Source organism: Pagrus pagrus (assembly GCF_965226575.1).
Source record: "Pagrus pagrus genome assembly, chromosome: 5".
In the NCBI taxonomy this organism is placed as follows: Eukaryota; Metazoa; Chordata; class Actinopteri; order Spariformes; family Sparidae; genus Pagrus; species Pagrus pagrus.
The window spans coordinates 26,242,786-26,263,258 of record NC_140189.1 but is presented as its reverse complement, the minus strand read 5'-3'; the positions used below and the strand labels follow the sequence as shown (position 1 = coordinate 26,263,258).

The 20,473-nt window shown below is 44.2% G+C and overlaps 1 protein-coding gene across 5 annotated transcripts in view; it reads right to left on the bottom strand.

Moving 5' to 3' along the window:
• Window positions 1-20,473, bottom strand: part of mid2 (midline 2) — a 166,197-nt gene that overhangs the window by 62,968 nt on the left and 82,756 nt on the right. For all 5 annotated transcript variants that reach the window (XM_084352886.1, XM_084352887.1, XM_084352885.1 and 2 more), the window contains one exon: window positions 18,266-19,146. In XM_084352886.1, the coding sequence (XP_084209012.1) occupies window positions 18,266-19,090 (825 nt within the window). In that variant the 5' untranslated portion in view covers window positions 19,091-19,146. The remainder of the gene's footprint in view (window positions 1-18,265; window positions 19,147-20,473) is intronic.

The following is a 20,473-nucleotide window of genomic DNA, read 5'->3' as shown; positions in this document are numbered from 1 at the left end:
TGGTGCCTTCTTGTAAATTCGGCATTACATACAGTTCATTAAGATGTTTCTTTCCTTGTTTGCTGCAGCAGCCCTGCCGGCCTGTTGTCATGTCTAAAGTGCGCCCTGTCTGCCTCCGTTTCTGAAGTGCGACGTACTGAACACACGCTTTCAACTGATTTCACCATTTACACCAAATGTATTCAACATTAACATTGATGGAAGCATGTACAATTTTCGAAATACAGGAAACAGTAACGAATAAAGGCTACTTCCTTGATGCTCATGGAGGAAGTCCCCAGACTCCCTTAAAAAAAGGCTGAATTAGAGTCGTGTTGCATCAGAAGAAACTTTATAAACTCAGTGAAATGCTGTCAGCAACACATACTTAGCCATTTGGACCTTCTTGTTAATCCGGCAAATGTTATACATTAAGATATTTATTTCTTTGTGTGAAAAAGGGACGTGAGATCTGATGGCAAGAAGTCACTCAGGACACATGTCGACGTGCATTTAATGCCAGGTGTGAACAGAGGGGCTTAAATCTGTCCACTTGTGATTGGATGTTGAAGTTATTGAAGACAATTTCTAAAACTCTTCCCAGTGTTATAGAGCAAACTCATTAGTAAGCAGAAATACATTACCGGCCAGCAACATGTTGTGTGGAGTTAAGTGGAGAAGAACAATCTATTATATTATAGATGAACTAGAAGTGCGAAGCTGCAAAGCAGTGGCAGCACCCACAGGAGGTCACAGAGACGTGCCGTGTACACCCTCACATATATAACAGCGTAATGAGATCCGCAGCTGGCACACAGAAACAAGCGGCTCCTGCAGAAGATGTTTGCCAAGAGGAAAAAAACAAAAAAACAGGCAACCTGATTGGTTAGCTGGGTGCCGCGAGTGCAGAAAATCCCAAGATGAAGTATGGAGGTTTTGTATGTTTTGTATTTATAAATAATGCCGGTGCGTGCACAAGCATTAAACTACCTCATGTCATTCGCTTGCTGGAGATTTCAGAGGCAATTTCATGTCAGCTTTGCAACTCAACGCCGGCTGCGTGAATCTCACGCCGGCATCTTTTTGCTTTAATAACTACAATCAGGATGTGCTTCTGATTAAATACTATAATCCTATTTCATCTCAGCCACACCAAGGGTTGCGCAAAAAAAAAAGTTACCACAGAAGCGAGATAAGCAGAGCCGTCAGTGGTGCCTGGTTAGTTGATCCAAAGAGAAATGCTTTGCTGAAACCTAGATGTTTTCCCTAAACCTCCTCTTAAGCCTTTAAGCATCAAGGCATCCAGGAGGAGAGAGTTGTGGAGACGTCGAGGAAGTCACATTTACGTGGAGGTAACAGATGTTGACTGGGGACTTTTGAGGCTGATACATATTTTATATTCGCAGACTCACATTCATTGTTGCTGTGTTTTACTATTAAACAAAAAGGACACTTAACCTGACACGCCAGATGTTGTTTTACACAGAACCGTCTCGGAAGTTGCCCTTAGAAACTTTTTGGAAGAGTACAGGCCCTTTCAAAAAGTCCTTGACGCGTGATTGAACGAGCCATCTGTCTGTCACTAACTATCACAAGCTACCTTCAACCTATCAGATCAACAGCAGGAGAGCGCTATCAGCAGATAGCTTTCACCGAAGCTTCTTTTCCATCGAAAAAAGCCTTCGAAAGCCGCTCTTTGCTCCTGCTCCAACTGATATAACTGATGCTAGAGCAGCTACATGTATCTACTCTGACTATTTCTGCTAAAAAATACTAGCTTAAGGCAAATTGATAGCACTACCCCTCCTCCTTGCCCTAACCTACACCAGGTGTGGTAAGTCGCACGTCACGATCGGTAGCACACATCCACAGAGCGCCGTTGTTGTTTTCAAACGAACAGTTGCTTCTCTTGATGGTTGACACATCTAAACCAAGCCTGTAGCTGCCATCTCTGGCTGCCAGTAGGCCCTCATAGGACGCCGATAGCTTGAAGCCTGGCAAGTCGTTTTAAGATCACATGATCATGTGATCTTGCAAATCCAGCTGCCTCACTATCACAACTCCTGGTTGACAGCCTGACATTGGATGGGTGTTGAAATGATGCCACAAACAACACTGGAGACACTGTCACATTTTGAGAAATCAGAACCCAAATACATACTGTGAACACTTTGCGCCAACTCGGCACTCTCTGGTTTGTCACCTCACCATTACGTTTGCTGTCTCTCATTAGACTTGATCTCTAAGGGAAAGCTATTGAAAGCCATTGGGAAAGACTTATAGAGAACAATCGATGCTGTATTCCCCGAAGGTACCGAGATGCAGAGCTGCGTCCGGTTTGCCTGTGAAAGCGCGATGAATAACTGACATGACAGTTGTGAAGTTTTCATCACGGCCCCAAAGCTTTGAGAGTCCTTGACGGTGTTTTGCCACATCACTCGTGGCAAAGTGACACAGCAGATAATCTCACATCTGAGACACGGACCGCAGCACATTTGCGCTTGTGGAAAATTCATGTGCACTTTACGAACTCAGGATATGCTTTGGGTTTTCTGGTTGAGCTGGTACACTTTCCCCTCTTCCTGGTTGTCATTTTCTAGGGAGCGGTATCACTGACACCATCGTTATAATCCGTCTCCCCGTGAATGCAGATGCATCGACATGTCTGTCGGCTCCTCTCTCTGTTCCCCCTCTCCTCCCCGAGAAGGCTGATTGCAGTTTAAAGAGTGTGCTCGACTTGTTATTGCTCTTTTAGGACTCACTTCTCTTAGTTACATCCTACAATCCTCCAAAGCATCTGATGCAGATAATGAACTAAATTGGCCAGACGCAAACAAAAGAGTGGCAATTAGAAAATATGACTATAGATTTTGAATCCCATAGTGCAGCTAATTCAATTTCTCCAGACAAATTGCCGTTTAAAGCAAAAGGGAAATGTGCTTATTCACTTCTCTTCCCGAGAGTTAGGTGAGAATATCAACTCCCACAAATGTAGCTTTTAGCCAGGAGCGAGTGAGCTAAACAATTTATATCCAGAGGGAACTAAATTTGCCTAAAATCATCTCCTAAACTCACTAATCAACACACTGTTTGTTTAATCTGCAAAAAACACTTAGACAAGACTATTTCTTGGACCTCACTTTTACACTATTCATCTATTTCCTGGTTAAATCGACTGTGTTGACAGCTGAGGCCTCACCTGTGGGTTTGCTGAAGGCAGGTTAGGTAGAAACGAGGGCTTGTCATTGAAACCTTGAGCCATGATGAGCGAATCGCCCCGGATGTCGACATCATGGAATCCCAATAGCTTCTCTATCTCTTCCCTCCGTTTGCGTCGGCTTCGCTGCCACTTCTGATCTCTCATTCTCGCTCTGCCGCGCTGTCAGCCGTCGCCCTCTCCTCGTTTCTCCCCGAACCATCACCTCCATCTTTTTGGCCTTCACTTCTTCCTTCTGCCTTTTACTTTTTAACTGTAAAAACTAAGCAGCTGTGACAATAAGGGTCACGTCTCTCACGCTTAGTGCTATCTCTACTTGTCGTTTAAATTTAACATGTTTTAATGGGACAGTTGCCTGAAGACACAGATGTGACAGAACAGCCTCAGCTCTCGTTTGCAAAAAAAAAAGCAGCCCGACTGGAAATGACATGTTTTATCTGATCTTTAATAATTGAAGTTCCACAAATGAATCTCCTCTCTGTTTGGATTCTTCTTGTCAGGTCGAAGCCTGATGCTGCTGCGCACGTCGTCTTTTTTAAAACCTCCAGCCACATAACAGGAACAATAATCTGGTGTGATTGACACTTTCCAAAGCTAAAAGCTTTACACTTGTCAGCTTCTAGTAAAACCTCCCCGAGAAGTTCATCTGAGCTCACGGACTACAGAAATGGGGGTCGGCTCTGCAAGAGTGCGATAAGGTTATGAGCAACTCAGTTTGTTGATTTCTTTCGGGGTTGAGAGGGTTTCGGAGGCAGCGCGCGGCTCGTTTTCCTGCGAGCGTGTGAAACTGGTGCGACCAGCGGGGGGTAAAAACGCTTGAAGACACACCGAGGAGCACATGTCGTGACGTGTGTCAGAATTTAACTTGAGGTGTCGCCGCCTGCTCAAGGACATCTTAGTGCAGAAGTAATGTATCAAACTGACTCATGATCTGTGGGGAAAAGGAGGCACAGAAGGCTCTGACGTAAAGCAACTGCGATTCCAAGATGCTTTTACTGCAATCTGAAAAAAAAAAAACTTCTTTTGCTTATCTCGACACATCTCAGCATGGTTTTAACTCAATCTGCCCCACAGATACACTCCTCTCTCTCCTTGCCTTTCAGATTAAAAAAAACTCACTTTTGCACAACTCTGATATTTTCCAGCAGTAAATTGTGTGATTTCATGGCCTTATTGAATGGCTTCCCTGAGGTCTGTGCTTCAGGGAATAAATGTTTCACATTCACTTGCAGTACATAAAAGGCCAAGCGGAGGGGAAAAAAAAAAAAAACACAACAGAATTGGAGTCATAAAGGGAAACAGCAGCTTTACGTTTGCTGCTGTTTCAGCGTGTTTAAATGTTGTAGTAGATAATGCAGCACGGAGTTTGAGATTTCCACCCTGAAGCACTTTATCTTGCCCACCACAGTGTGACCCCCTACTGGGCCCTGCAGGCATACAGATGTACAACAGAAAAAAAGACCCATACTCTGCCCGGGCTTCATCGGGCAACAGAACAAATCAGACAAATGTACACACACACACAAAAAAAAACGCTCCCCTCCTCCTGTTCACACACGGTGGCAGCGGTCAGCGACAAGACAAAGTGTCTCCATTAGTATCAAAGTGGCTCTGTCCACCCTAACAGATGGCTTTGCTTCCTCCGAGGTGGCCGAAGTGATTTACTCTATCTCTACTGTACTTTGCCTTCTCTAATTGGCCCGACCGTGCCCAGGGAGCAGGCCGGTAAATCATGTCACTATCATGTATTTATAGATGAGCTCATGTAACGCTGGTGCTGATGGCAGCTACATGACATCTATATATGACACCTGTTACCATGCCAGCTGCTGGCAGGATACCCCCGCCCCCCGAAAAAATAAAATGAAATGGACACCAAAGAGAAGCGAAAAACAAATGTGAGAGGCGGAGAGAAAGACAACAGGAAGTAGGGTTGTGATCATGACTGCCACAGATAAATATGACATCCTCAGACTCACACAGCCCGAGCTGTGGCTCAGCATTCCTGGCACCAGAGCTCTGGACAGCGTCTCCGCGATGGTAACGGGGCTCGCCGCAAATAGGAAAGACACATTCCCTGCGTTCCTGCGATTCTACGTGGTTGGCTTTCTGGCGTCGATATCTGGAACAGACATTCCTCACTGTACGACTCCCCGGGGAGATGAACTTCCTCTGCGTAACCCGAGCTAAACCCAAACTTCCAGGGATGTTCTTACGGGTCAGCGACCGTCAGAATTGGGAGGATGAAGTACAGTAGATGTAGATGTTTTTTTTTTTATTTTAAAAGCTGATCTGAGAGAGAGAGAACAATACTCTGTTGTGATTTTCAGCGGAGGAGTTTGGCTTAATAAATACGCAATTGTCAAAGATCTGACATCTTACATAATTAAAATTAAGCAGCCACCTGCAGAAACAAAACCACACAACAGGTTTTTTTTCCCTCTCCCTGACATCTTGCTGAGGTTGGATTATACGACAATGAGGGACGAAGTAATAAAAAAGAAAAAAGTAATTGCATTAGCTTGATGGCTTTTACGAGCGCTGTTGGCTGTTGTATTCCAAAGGGAAATCTCTGAAGAAGGTGCAGAGAGCTGCCTGGAAAACACTCAGTGCTATGAAATACAGAGAAGGCTTGTGCATATTTCCGTTTGTGTGTGTATATGCTGTTTGTGGATTGACTTTTCCACCTTTTTTGTCATTTTTTCAACACTTCAAAAGGCCATTTTCAAAGCATGGACTGTGATCTGTGTCTCCGGTGTGTCTGTGAATATTTCATGCATGCGAAAGTCATCTTTACGCCTCTGAATCTACATAAATATATGGATAGGGTCTCCATGTTTGACCTATATGTATGATCTCAGATGTGCAGCGTCTGTGCTGCTTGATGGAGCTTTAGTGGACAGGGTGCTGGCTGCTGCTGTCACCACCACAGTGGCCATAAAGGATAGGTGATGTGTCCCTTTTTTTAGAAACCATAAAAGAAGCCCTTCTTGCTATTAAGTATGCATCAGCGCGCCCCTTTCTCATCGGCTTTAAGAGTGGGACATCGGAGCACGGCGCCGTTAACCTGTGTTCTCAATCTCTCTGTCACATGAAATGAAACAAGCTCCCAGCGAACTCAAGTTTGCAAAGTCAATTCACAGTCATACCGCCCCGCTGTTCCTCTCCTCCCAGCTCCCGAGGGAGAGCCCTGTCTAAAATCTTGTAAACCTAAATAACTTCTTGGACTAACACTGCAGCAGCTCCGGCTGACTGCTGGGTGTGTGGTGCCTCTCGCAACAGACCCAGGTTCAGGTCAAGAGTTCAGGCTGTGGAGAAATACAGCCCTGAATTAGAGGGGAGGCTGAGGCTGTTTTTTTTTTTTTTTTTTTTTAATGTATAAGCTAAAGGCACCCAAATCCATTTTGTTTATTGTGTGCCAAAAACAATGGTTGTATTTTAAAGACAGATTGACTTTTATTTTCTGGTTCAGCTCCAAAATGGACATGTTGGGAACACAATCATCACTGTAGATGAGTAATTAGAAATCGGAAAAGACGTTCAGAGAATGAACTTTCCAACTTTTCTCCGGTTTCTTAAATCAAAACTCAACTGGTTATGAAGCAGTCTGAATTTAATACAAATCTCGATAATGACCTACATAAGCAAACGAGACCATCAGGAAGAAGAGTTGATTATTAGAGTTGTTCTTAATGCTGGTGACCGGGTCGGATTCCCACTTATCAGGGTGGGATAAGTCATAAAATTAAAACTATTTTCTATGGCGGAGAGCTAAGGATGGAGTGAGGGGTCTCAAAGAGGCACGAAAACAAAGTTTAATGTTTCACCATTGTCATATTACAGTTATTAATCATACATATCCACAAATAGATATATTCCCAGCTGTGTTTACAAAAAAGAAAAATACAGCGCGCAACAGATCAAGATCTTTAGACATGAGGCGGTGACGCTCATACTGTTTGTCATACTGTTACTGTGGATGCCATAATCACATAAATGAAAGCTGCCTGAAGCAGCTTCAATGATACAAACAATACAGATATAACTGCGTGAAATACACATCAAATCCAAAAACATATAGAGGTTTAGATGACCGAGAAACGTTCAGAGCATCGGCAACACAACAGCTTGTTAAATGAGAAAAATTACAGCCGCTACGCACACATCAGGTTCACCGAGTTAGATAATGAGTCCTCGCGGTTGTGTGCGAGTGTTTTGAAGGCGAACGTGCATGTTTCAGGAGGCAGGAGATTCATGGGAACGGAATGCACTGAAGAACATTTCTGTCCAAGGCAGCTGTGTCTGAGGCAGGGCGAGATGCTTGAGAGGAGTGTGGGAGGCTGAAATGCTCCTCAGTAGCCAAAACAACACACACATGCTCAGGAATCCATCGCGCTCCCCTCACAATGACCGGAGGAAGTGATTCTCTTCCTCGCTCGGACAAGGATGATGAAGAAAACGTGGGATCGAAATAATTAATCTAGGAAAAGTTAAGATAAATAATTCTCACATTTTCTGAAACATTCTTGCGTAAAGCTTAAACTCGATCAGTAGGGTTTCCCTGTGTGACTCTTCATTTTACAGTCCTACAGCCACAACAAAAGAATAATGATTCGACTTTTTAAATCGTGGCAAAACTTTCTCTATCACTTTCCCCTCCATTTCTCCCTTTTAATCTCGTCTGCTGCGGTTATACAGCTGAATAAAATCTAAAAATGACAGCCCATGGAGAGATCGACGGATAACAATAAAACAAGTTGGGGCTTTTTCAAAGGAATTCATGAGTCTACCTGCCAATATTCCTTCCAAATTGACTTGTTTTTCTCTTCCAACTCTTGTGATTTTGAACAAAGCCAATTGATTCCTGACTGACTGGCCTTCACAGAGAGAAATACTTTTCACTGATACCGTAATGGGATTGCTTACGCTGGTTGAAATCTGAAGTGTTGTCGAAGTGGAGGAAATGCAGCTTCAGTGAAATGAAAGCCAAAGAAAGACATGCCAGAATATCGGAGACGATTGTGCGTTTGTGAAGTGTGATTGCAATCAGATGTACATTTCTCGCGAACTTACGTAGCTGTGGATAAAATGGCCCACCTCCACCTTTTGGTCATTTGCTTCTCTTAACGCCCAGTCTCATTGACCGCTTTGTTTCTGTGCTGAAAAGGAGATTATGTATTTTACATCTCAAAAGGGAACCAGCCTTGAAAAAATGAACAGCACGTCATAATGAGAATGTACTGTACAAGGTGACTTCCACTCAGTGAAACATTCAATTTCTAAGAAAAATAATGGGGCTCGCTCGTCACCAGTTATCAGCTGCTGTCCACGTAGTTCAGTCCTGTACCTACAACAAAAAAATCCAAAATCCTCCAAAGCTTTTCACCTAATTTGACAGCACGATGTAAAGTTCCCGTCAATAGATGAAGACAAAGGAGCTAAATTAGTGGTTTGAAGTTTCAATCCTCCAGGACGAATCACACTTCTATCAGTGAAGCACATTTTCATGGGCTTAGCTAGCAATGTAGAATCAGTTAGCTTCTAGTCCAATTATTTCCTGGTGAATTAAATCCTTAAGCTGTAAACGCTGATATATTACAACCTTTTAAAGATGTGGTGGCGGCGGTGTTAGCAAATAGTAGCTCATATAGCAGACATGGTGCATGGTCCTTTTAGCTCTGTTTTGGTCTCCACCAACTCCTAAGGGCTCTTTAGCTGCTTCCTGCTCCACTATGTTCCCCAGCTAGTCACTAACTTTGCATGTCTGCTGTTTGGTGCTTAGCATTTAGCATACAGTGAGTTGTTTTTGCTAACACTAAAGTCACATGAGCATTTTTTTTGTTGTCTATTTTTTGTTTTTTTGGCGAGAACAGAGTGGTGAGAGTGAAAAACCAAAACAATGAGCTGAAAGACGTTCCATAGGAGAGGAACTGCAACATTATCATACATTCTGAATCCTTTTAGCTCTGTTTTGGTCTCCACCAACTCTTGAGGGAAATGTTTGGCTCTTTAGCTGCTTCCTGCTCCACTATGTTCACCAGCTAGTCGTTTACTTTGTATCTGTTTGGTGCTTAGCGGGTTAGCGTATCCAGTGAGTTTGTCATGATGCGTTGTCAGTGAACAAAAACTAAACCAAAAACCATAGTTAAAAACAAAACTGTCAATTTGTGACACCTTTCACATCATTCATAGTCATTTCAGTTAAAGTAAAATAACAACTAAAGTAGCTTTAAAAACAAACTTTAAAAGTCATTAAATGAAGGTGAAGTCGAGAACTCTGGAAAAAGTAAGAATAGGACTAATTCATTAAATTCACTCTGTGGTTATAGGCTAAATATCCATTTAAAATGGATATGCTCAAAACAATTATAAAACTATGGTTATTGTTCCTTGGGTGGAGCTCAGGGAATACTAACCACCAGCTATTATATAAGTTTGTGGATGAATCAGAGGTCCGTGTTGTCCTCGGGCCAGTGAAGACGTGCTGTTCATCTCACACTGGTGTCATTAGTTCAAACTAAGTATCTTCCCAGTGGCGACACACTGTTCCTGCCTGGCAGCCTCGCAACAGGACGAAGAAGTCATCACACAAAAAGGAAGCGTGTACACAAACATACTACAAAGGAGAAAAAGTGCCTTCAGTGTGCCGTCAGCCTTGTTTCGTATCCATGCACACATAAATACTTGTATGGGATCGAGATATGCAGAAGTTGGATGCTGACTTACATTCCAGACTCAGAGTAAATATTCCTGTTATGCCTCATTGTCTTGACCACCGACACTGAGCCACAAACCAAAAATAGTTTCTGGAAGACGTGTGATCTCTCCTGGGTGATTAAAACTTGATTTAAAGAAGATTTTAAAGAGCCTTTACATTTCTGAAATGTAATTTCTAAATCAAGCCTCAAAGTTATGTTCAAAGACTGCAGGAGTCATCAGTTTCCTCAAACAGAGCCCCTCCCTTCCCCTCATATAAATGTGATCTGCGCCACGGATTGTTGCAGATTAATACAAGGAAGTGCTTACTCATCAGATATCGCAGGCACTAATGTGGCACTATATGAAAGGTCTGGATCAGAATGCTTGGAAGCCAGTGGAAAATAACATCAGCGTAGCAAGATGAGTTTCCACTGTTGATTAACGTGCAAATCCTCTTAGGTTGTGGTGTGTCGCTGCCAGCCATCTGACTAAAATACATACACAGTAATGAGTTTATGATCTGCCCTGCCATGCATTGTGACACATCACGTTGTATATACGTGAACGCAGCTACTGTAAAAGAAAAAAAGAAGTATATCACTGAAGAACATACACCAAACTGTTCTCATGAACGCATTGCAACTATACATGTATGGTCGACGCAGCAGAGATACAAAACTTGGATTTATCAGCGTCTTAGTTAAAATGATTTTTCCTTGAGTGTCAAAAGTGTCAGAGGCTCAGCAAAGCTTTGCTATGTTGGCAGCTTCTTACGGCTTTACGCTAAAATACATACAGCACAAGCCTTCAAGTGCCTGAATTCCAGTTTTAAGCCTTGTAAAAAGGGCCAAAAAAAAGCAGATGAAAGAGAAAAAGGCGGGACGGCAAATCTAGCAGGGTTCATCCACGATGGATTTAGAAGGCAAATATTAGGATACGGGCTGAGGATGATGGTGCTAAATATTTTGTGTGGATATTCAGTGTTTTTGACCATTTTCTTGTTGCGGAAAATTAAAGAAGAGTTTACGCAGCAGTTTTATCCCCGGGAGCGTGAAAACAAAAAGACAAGGAAGCTCGGCAGACCAAGCACATACTTATATTTCATGAGACCGTGGGATAACGTGATCCTTTAACCCCGTAGACGGGCCAGAACTGGCCGCAAGAGCTTGTTGTTGACATGATCCTGTTTAAATCGATCTAAAAATACGAGCCGTGATAGCTGGAGCATTCATTTTTATGTCTTGCTGGTCAACGCACTGTAAACTCGCAAAGATGTCATTACATTACGTGCAGTGCAATGCATGAATTGGCGCCAGTAGAGCAGAGAGGCTGGTGGGTTTTCACAGTTTTAATAACTTTATCAGCCATTATGATTAAATGACTAACACTGCCTTTTAGCTTAGATTGTAGAGATTGTTGGGATATTAAGCCTTTTGAGATAATCTAGCAATAAGCCAAAATACTACCAATGTAGGCTCTGAGATCGCTGATAAAATTATCAAAATGCTTTTATTCGCTGCTCCTAAAAATGAGCATATCTAAAAACTAAAAATGTCGATCGCTCAAATAACTTCTGCAGGGTTAAGAAACATTTTTGCGCACATTTCTACATTCTCAACCTGTTTTGGATCAATATGTTTTTCAGATTTATGACACAATTCCAATACTTTTATAGATTATCATGGTTTATTGACTTACATAGCCTTGTAGCTTCGGTTGTACAGATTTAAGGGATGTGATGCACTTGATGATAATCCAATAAATGACATCACAGTGAGGGAAAAATACTAATGTAGGCACTGGCGGTTTATTTATTTCTAATGCAGAGTTCAAAGGGTTAAATGACCAAGTTATTCAAGATAAATGTTGCGGAATAAGTCGATTATAAAGTATAAATTACAAACACAATAAAGTTTAATTGCAGACTTCACAGACAGTTTATATGCTGCTGTGCCGAGCCCTGAACCACGATGAACAACACTGATTTGCAGATATATATACCTCGCCCCGATGCTCTTAAAAGAATTATAGCGCATCCTATAGAATATCAGTATCACGCTACAGCTGCCTGAACAAACATCCAGCCACAGAAGGAAACCCTGCACTCACTTTATGGAAGGGAAGTGAGGAGAGGCATCAATGGATAATGGATAAATGGGGATGGATACATTTGTACACCGCTCTCCAACGTGCACACAAAAACTCAGAGACGAGCAATGCCGGTTATATCCCTCTCTCTGCGTTTCATTGTATCAGCGCTGACACCGAAGCTCTTAAAAGCTTTCCATTTTCTTTCTGCATAAATTGTGCATATGCATGATGCAGAGGCTGCGAGTGATTTGATAAGCTTTTTTCCTTTTTTTTTTTTTTTTTTTCATGACCCACTAAATTTTATGATGGGCTGGCATGACATATTTTCACAACACATGCATGATGCATCGGCAGCGCCGACATGAGCGCTCGCTCGTGCACGGACGCGCGCGCTCGCTAAGGCTTCCTGATAGATGCGTTAACGCACGTTAAGGCAGGGAAGTGCCGCACACAGACACTAAAAGCTTTCCACATCCTCGGCGGTTCCGTCAGCATGACTAAGTGTGTTCTATCTCACACTGTTCTCCAGATACAGCCATGATTTCCCCTGGCATCACACACTCAGCTCCCAATCACTCCACACATGTCAGACCTAATAGCATCTGCTCCGACACACATGCACACCCACATGCGCTCGCAGCCACGCACTCACACACCTGTAAATACTACACACGGCAAGGGCACACGTATTTGAAGGCAATCATATACCCTCCTACACACAAACACGCTGGAGGGCTGTGAGTCTACCTCTCACCAGCGATGTGCTGCTGCAGTGGATGTGGGTTTGTGGGCGACTGCAGGAGGAGAGGAGCGGTGTTACCTAAAAAAATCAAGACAGACCGGCTGGAGGCCAAATGAGGTAAAGGGAGTAGGGAGAGAAGCAGAGTGACAGAAAGCAGGCGGAAAGGATGGTTTTTGTGCATCTGCACGCAAAACAGAGATAGTGTGAAATATAGAGGGGGAAAAGGGTGAGACATTTACCCCACTAAAAGAAAGAAAGAGTCGGGAGTGCGTTAGGAACCAACTTGGCTGAGCGCTTCACACTGCAGCCTTTTAATTTCCTCTTAAAATCCTTGCTGTCAGTTTTAGCGTTCGATCAGATTAGGTGAGCCGAACTCCACGTTTGTGTACCCGCCTGTGTGCGAAGAGAGTCAGAAAGCACAAGAGTTGGAGTTTTTGGGATGTGATTAAACGCACATGAATCCGTGTGTCGGTGAGCGCTCATGCACACATGCACAAGCTCGCCTCTGGATTTAGCAAAGCAAACGGGTGTAAATACAGCAGGAGTGGAGTCAGCAGCAGGAGCAGGCGCGAAAGAAAGGAAAAAGAGTTAGACAGTGCCTTAAGGAGCTTAGATGGGGGAAAAGTGGAAGACGCGAGGGGGCGAGGGGGGTGAGGGAGGAAATCGGTGGGGATAAAGGGAAAAGAAGCAGGGCTGGAGGGGCTGAAGGAAATGAAGAGAGGGGAGAGTTAGAGAGGAAAAAGAGCGGGTGGTGGTGTCAGTATGCTATGACTTGCCTCTTCCAAAACAGGAATTAATCCAATAATCGCTTGGAAATGTTTTGCATATTTCTTCATTCTTCTCATGCACATAACAGACCATCAACTGGTACAAGTATACGTGAGACCTGTCAGGACCCCTGAGACACGCACACACACAGGAAGACAAATCCCATTGCTGTAGGGTTATACTGCACATGTGACGCCACACAGAGCTGGAGAGCCAGAGTCTTTAAGTTTATCTGCCGCTTATTTCAAGTGTCGCTCTGAGTGTCACGAATGTCAGCAGCTCCGCTATAGGCTTTGCCTCCATGTCAGCTCATTAGCACTCAACGCTAAAGCACACACACTTCAAACCCTCCAGAACCAGAGTCAGTAAATTAACTGCCAGCAATGCAGAAGAGAAGAGAAATACTTCTTATCCATGTGATGTGATCCATTTATCACCATCTCTCCGTTTCCTTTGCTCTTTGTCCTTGCAGTCTCTTCTGGGGTATCGCTTACCACTTATTTTTATTCAGGAGTGTTTCTTTAATCAAACACTGACGGCTGTGCGCTCTTCAGGTGCTGGGGAGCTATTAGTTAAAGACAGAAACACACACTGGAACGCAAACATGTAGGCACAAGGGCTGCAAGGTGACTTTACAGACGGTGTCTCATGGTAGAGCAGACTGTAAGTACACACAGCCAGACACATCGTTAACGACAAAATTAAGTGAAATTGCAAATATCACACGAGAAGCATCTAGATAAGAGCAAAAAAGCCTCGAGACGCCATAATAATGACTCATTCACTGTCTTATCTGGAGTTAGATAAGAAGATTGATAACACTCTCAGGTCTGTACGATAAATATGAAGCTGGAGCCAGCAGCAGGTTAGCTTAGCTTAGCATAAAGACTGGAAAGGGGGAAACGGCTAGTCTGGCTCAAAATCCACAGAGCAGCACCGCTAAAGCTAATTAACATGTTATATCTTATTTGTTTTTATCTGTACAAAAACAGAAGTGTAAAACTGATGATTTGCTTTTAGAGGTGCAATATGTAAGAATTGTTGGTGAATAGAAGGTGAAGGAAAAACAGTTTTGACGTTTTGATGTCTATGTAGGCTCGGTGCTGGATGCTAACCAGTGCTAGCTTTGTAAACGCAAACACTTTGAGCTCCCAGTCCGGCTAACAGAGCTAACGGCTACAGTTAGCAGTTACTCTAACTAACATGCTGCCCCCTATTTGTTCAACAGGTGGCCAATTTTTACATACTGCACCTTTAAGTATATAATATGTAACATTGCTACATTATAATATCAACAGAAAACACTTGATCTTTGCGATATATTTTGTGGAGTTATGTACGGACATTATCCCGAATGTTTCAAGCCAAGTGAAATATGTAATTTTACTCAAGGTAATGGTGAGTTTCATCTGGCTGCCTTGCATCTGCTTCCAGCCAATAAACTCTAAAGCTAGCTTAACTAAGCTAACCGGCTGCTGGCTCCAGCTCAGTATTTACCATACAGATGTGATAGAGATATTCTCATCCAACTCTTGGCATGAATAAGCGCGTATCAAAGCACGTTCATTCACTTCACTTAGTCAGTCATAGCTGATGTTACACACCCTGATGCAAGACAAAAATCCTGTGCAACACGCACTCCAGCTTCTTAATTTTGTCTCTACGAGGGGATGTTAGACTGTCACAAAATTTACCTAAATTACACACTAATGAGCTGCAGTACACACCTCGAAAGCAGCAGGTGATGAAACATTCACTGCTACAACAGACTGTACCCGAGGTGGAAGACATTTCAGTTCGAACATCTGATTGTGTAAAGACAAATATAAATCTAGAGTGTAGTACCTCAAAGCTGCAGTCTTTTAAGAAAATCAAAGTAAAACACTATTACCAAGGTCTGCCAATTATAAGACACGAATGTCTTTGCTTCTGAGCAAAGAGCTCTGCTTAACGGCTGCCTAGGGAATTAACTCTCTTCCCTGCAGTTTCAGCTGTGCCACATTCTGTCTTTTACAGTGCTGGCACTTGTCGGCATTTTCTCTCCCGAAATATCCACTCTCCTTGCCCAAGGGAAGCTTACCTTTCCCCGTAAGGTGTGAGAAATCATTTTGTGACGGAAGAGCTCTCAGCGTACACAGCAGACAGAGGAAATAACGAGAAAGGGTAATCGAGAGGTCAAAGATCAAATGGGGTGAAGCAGGGGTTCAAACTGAGTGCGATCATGTTGTGGCCAATTAGAAGAGTTGACTGATGCGTTACAGAAGACCAGTCAATGTGAACATTAGTGTCATACGACTGAAAATTCAACCAAGAGTGTTGCAGTGAATACCAGAAAAAGAAACAGAGGGTAATGCAGTGCAACACACACACGTCTGTTTGACCTACATCTTCCATGATTAGCTATGCACAAATAGGACTTCCTCTCCTCCGTCTTGCCATGAGTGAGAAGAAGATTATAAGTTAGCTGCCCCTGCCACTGGCAAGCTGAACTGGAGCTCGGACTGGGGCTGGTCTCCTCCCAGATTTGGGGGTAGATTGGGGATTTCAAAGTCAAGAAAGTTCAAAGCCTTGGCTGGGGAACGTTCAAAAGAACCACAGCCAGCCATGAAGTGGGAGAGGAAAGGAGGGGGAGAGCTGGCTACTTACAGTAAACTCTCCCACAGTCTGCACAGAATGTGGTGGCAGAAAGAGGAGGAGGGGGTTGCAAAAAAAAAAAAAAAAAAAGGGTAAATGCTAGTGAAAATAAGCCGCGCGCTCCTGCGGGTTAATTCGCCGAGAGGTGCTGAGCAGGTGGAATTTCGCTGACATGTTGATGCAAAGCTCAAAACGAGAGCCGGAGTTTTGGGAGCGCAAATCATCAATAATACAGAATGTGTTTTCTTAACTGAAATAAAACTGATGTTGTATGTCGAGAACATCACTGCTGTTGTTGTGCTCGCTTTGAAACCCAACAAGATGGGTTTTTGTTGCACATGAATTGTTAACAATGTCGCTAACAGATTCTTACATCCACATAGCCCAAATGTGAGACCATTAAAATGTACTATCTCCCACAAATGGGACAGGAAACCACAATCATGCACCTTTCTACAGTTAAAAAACATCCGTTGTAGTGCTTTCTCAGGTGTCCATGTATCACCGAGTGCTACACCGAGGAAACATCCTCGCACCCCGGAGACAGAAAACACCAATGCAGCTTGCTTGATCTGGATGATTTTGGAGATTTACTGTATGAAACGCACAGGATCGTCACTTCAAGTTGGAGATGTACTTTTTTAAAAGGTAGATGATCTACATAATGATAATGTAGTGTCAGCTTTCACCCATTACATCTGCAGATAGTCACAGCAGTAGCACATCCAGTTGGGACTTGGCTCGGGAACCTGAGGGCGGATGGTTCGGAACCAGCACGGACCCATAACTGCTTGGGGCACCTGACTATGTGGCCTATAGGTCGTATACGTATAGGTCCTGTCTGTGCATGTGTGTGCGTACTTCGGGCCTGTGTGTGACTGCAAAATAACAACAGCGGGTGAAAAAATGGAATTTCCTAAGAGGATTAATAAACTATGTCTTCTTCTTCTTAAAGATATCTCTTGCAGACTGCGGGGCAAATACCAGAGCCTGCGTCTCTACATCTGAAATTCATGTCAGGGCGGTATGTGAATTTTTAGTATCTTAACAAGCACAGATCAACATTTTACAGCTGTTCACGTTTGGGTTTTGCTGCCTGTGCAGACACATGATTATAGAAAACAAACTGAATCAAGAAGTATTTGCTATAATCGCTATCATATCATCCCCAGTATATTCCCTTTGCTTGAGCATTGTGTCGGTGTAGCGGCCTTCTCTGGTGCACAGATTTAAACTGTTAATTGCAGCAATATGAATGCTCATTTGCAAGGTGACTGTCAGAAAGGCTAAACCAGAGTACAGTAATAAGTGGGTTCTTGTTTACAACAACAAGTGAGAGGTAACAAACTGGACACATTAACCCAACAAAAATATTCTAGCATTTGACTTGCGCTCATTTAAAATCAGTCAAAAGTGTCCGTAAACAGACAAAAGATACACACAAACATGGTCAAAGTTTTTAGGCCAGCGGATGCGGCATGCTGCTTTCTGTCTTTAGTGGTGGAATTAGCTCCAGCTAGTGCCTCTCTCTGTTGTTTTTCACCCTGATTCAGCAGTCCTGGACTTTACGCAGAGCCACTGAAAGCTCAGTGGCCACAGGGAATGCCAGCTCATCGACTATTATAATGACGGCCTCCCAATTGCTCTCCGCCTCTCTCTGCCCTTCTCACCGGCACACCATCCCAATTGTCTCTCCCCCCTCTCTCTCTCTCTCTCTGTCTCCCTCTCTCTTTCTCACTCTTTCTGTTGGCGATCTGTCTCTCTGTCTTTCTTGCTGAACAAAGGCTGGCGTGAGTCTGTATGATGCAACTGGGGCAGCACTGAAAGTTCACAGTCAACAGAAATGCACAGAATGAACATCCCCAAGGTGGGAATGGATGGATTAAAGATTTTGCTGTTTGGCAAACTGCAGACAAAGATATCATAATGAATGCTGCAGGCTATAATACGAGAGCCTCTTTGTGAGAATGGCAGGAGCTCCGAAGCTCGACAGTAAATCGTCAGTATTCCTCAATCGATTCTTGCAGATGGTGACTTACCTTGCCCTGGTCGACGACATACAAAAGAAGCAGAAATTCTTGCTGATATGATCTTATCGCATGCTTTGCAAGCTGAAAAGGACACGGAGGACTAACCTTGAGTTTATCGAAGCGTTCGGTGAGCGAGGACACCTGGTGCTCTCGGTGGCGCCCCACCAGCTTGCAGAGGGCACAAATGAGCTGGTCGTCCACCAGGCAGTACATGTTGACCTTCTCGTTCTCGTGCTCCAGGCAAGTCAGGCCGCGGATGTGCGTGTCGGGCAGCGGCTCCACCAGGCGGTGGCTGGTGAACGGCTTCTTGTTGGGGTGTGTCGCGCGCAGGCACCGGTCGCAGTACGACACCTCGCACGTGACACACGTCTTGACGGCCTCACGCGGCGGATCCTGCTCGCAGAACTGGCAGCTGATGCGAGGATCCATTTTAGCAACGACAGCCGGGCTGTGGTTTGCGTTGGTGTGGTTGGCGTGATTGGTGTGGTTGGCGTGCGAGTGGGAGTGGCTGGAAGTGGCCGGGCTGCCGCGGGCGCTGCTTCCACTGCCGCCACCACCGCCGCCGCCAATTGTTCCAGCTATTGTGCCGCTAATGGTGGCGGTGTAGGGCCGCTGCTGCTGCAGGCGGCGGCTCTCGGTGGGGGAGTTGGGGCCGCTAAGGGAGGCCTTTTGAAAGCGGTCAATGATGTTCTGCAGCGTCACATTGCGCTTAAGGCCCTCCAGGCCGCGGTGATTCAGCGTGATGACGTAACGACAGGTGGGGCACTGAAAGGCCGAGATAGATTCGAGAGGCTTGCTGGTGGAGCAGTGAGACACCAGGATGCGGTGGGCGCAGTTAAAACACAGGCTGTGAGCGCAGGGCAAGAGGAGGGGATCTTCAAACAACTCCAGGCAGATCGGGCAGGTCAGCTCAGACTCCAGTGTTTCCATCTTCAGTTGAACCAATCTAGAGGTGACATCAAATCCCACGGAAGCTGGCCAATCACCTGCACGAAGAAGAAAACAAGAAATGTGTGAGTATTTACAATAAATCATGAGCTACTGGCTTCAAGTTAGACAGACTGGCCGATGCAGACTCAGCAGAAACATCACTTTTATATATCGGTTCAGCTCAACGGTGGACTGGGCCTCCTTGTCGAAGCCTTCACACACATGATCCCGCTGTAGAGCTGCAGGAGAAGGACAGGAATGACTGTGAGGAAAAAAACAGACACTGGCTGACCGGAGGGGAAGAAGTAAAATTTAACGGCGTGAAGAGAAAGATGCAGAGCAGAGGAGGAGGAACTTGTAAAACAAAGGACCTTTGACTGACTCTTGGACAGCTCAACTCTTCATTTTCTTTCTTTCTTTCTCTTTCTCCAGCGCACCACTGACTTTGCCTTTGTTATTTTACCATTTCTATGGTAATTTCAACTTGACTAAAGCAATAAACACTTAACTCCAAGGACATTTCAACTTTTTAAGCATCATCCCAACAACAAGTCCAAGTGGGACAGCAGGAACAGGACCCGAGCTGAACTAGAAAATTGATTTCAGATCCTCCCCCTTTGTCTCCAAGCCCTTCAAATCTCAGCACCTCACAGGCTGCACATCAAGCTGTCTCCCCCGGGTGGCCTTAAAACCAGTGACATGAGAAATCACCAATAACCTGCCCCCAGCTGCGCTGATTCAGTGGCGAGCAGCGCAGCTCCCAGTGGCTCACTATCCTTTAAGAGAAACAAAGCAGACACCGTGAAACTACAGTATTAAACCAGACGACCCCGAATAGCTGACAGTGACAATTTCATTAGGTGGAGTTGTTCCTGACAGACTGCCCTCATCTCGCTCTGTGCAAGTCATGCAGGATTTACTGATGACTGTGTTTTACCATTTATGACTAATCAAGAAGTGCTTTTCACCTTCCGGACAGGGCTTAAACCCCTATGTGTGACCTTTCCGAAGCTTAGGTCAGCGTTTACATAGAGATGATGACGTTCAGACACTGGCAAAACATTTAACTCACAGGTGAAAACATGTTATCAGGAAAAAGGCTTAAGATAAGGCTTCCTTCAAGGGTACAAAGCGAGGATGTGCTGAGCATGAAATGAGTGAGCGTGACTGTCCATAACGAGTGTTTATCAGTAGGTTTATCCATCCATACGTTCACATCCACATCGGTTCAACACCTTGTACTCAACATAAAGCAACTTTCAACAAAGTCTGTCCAAACCGGCATTTCACTTTAGTCCCAAAAACTGTCCCGAGTGTATTTTAATCTGCACAATTTCTCAGAGCACCCATCTCTCCAATTGTTTTTGACCGACCAACAGTCGA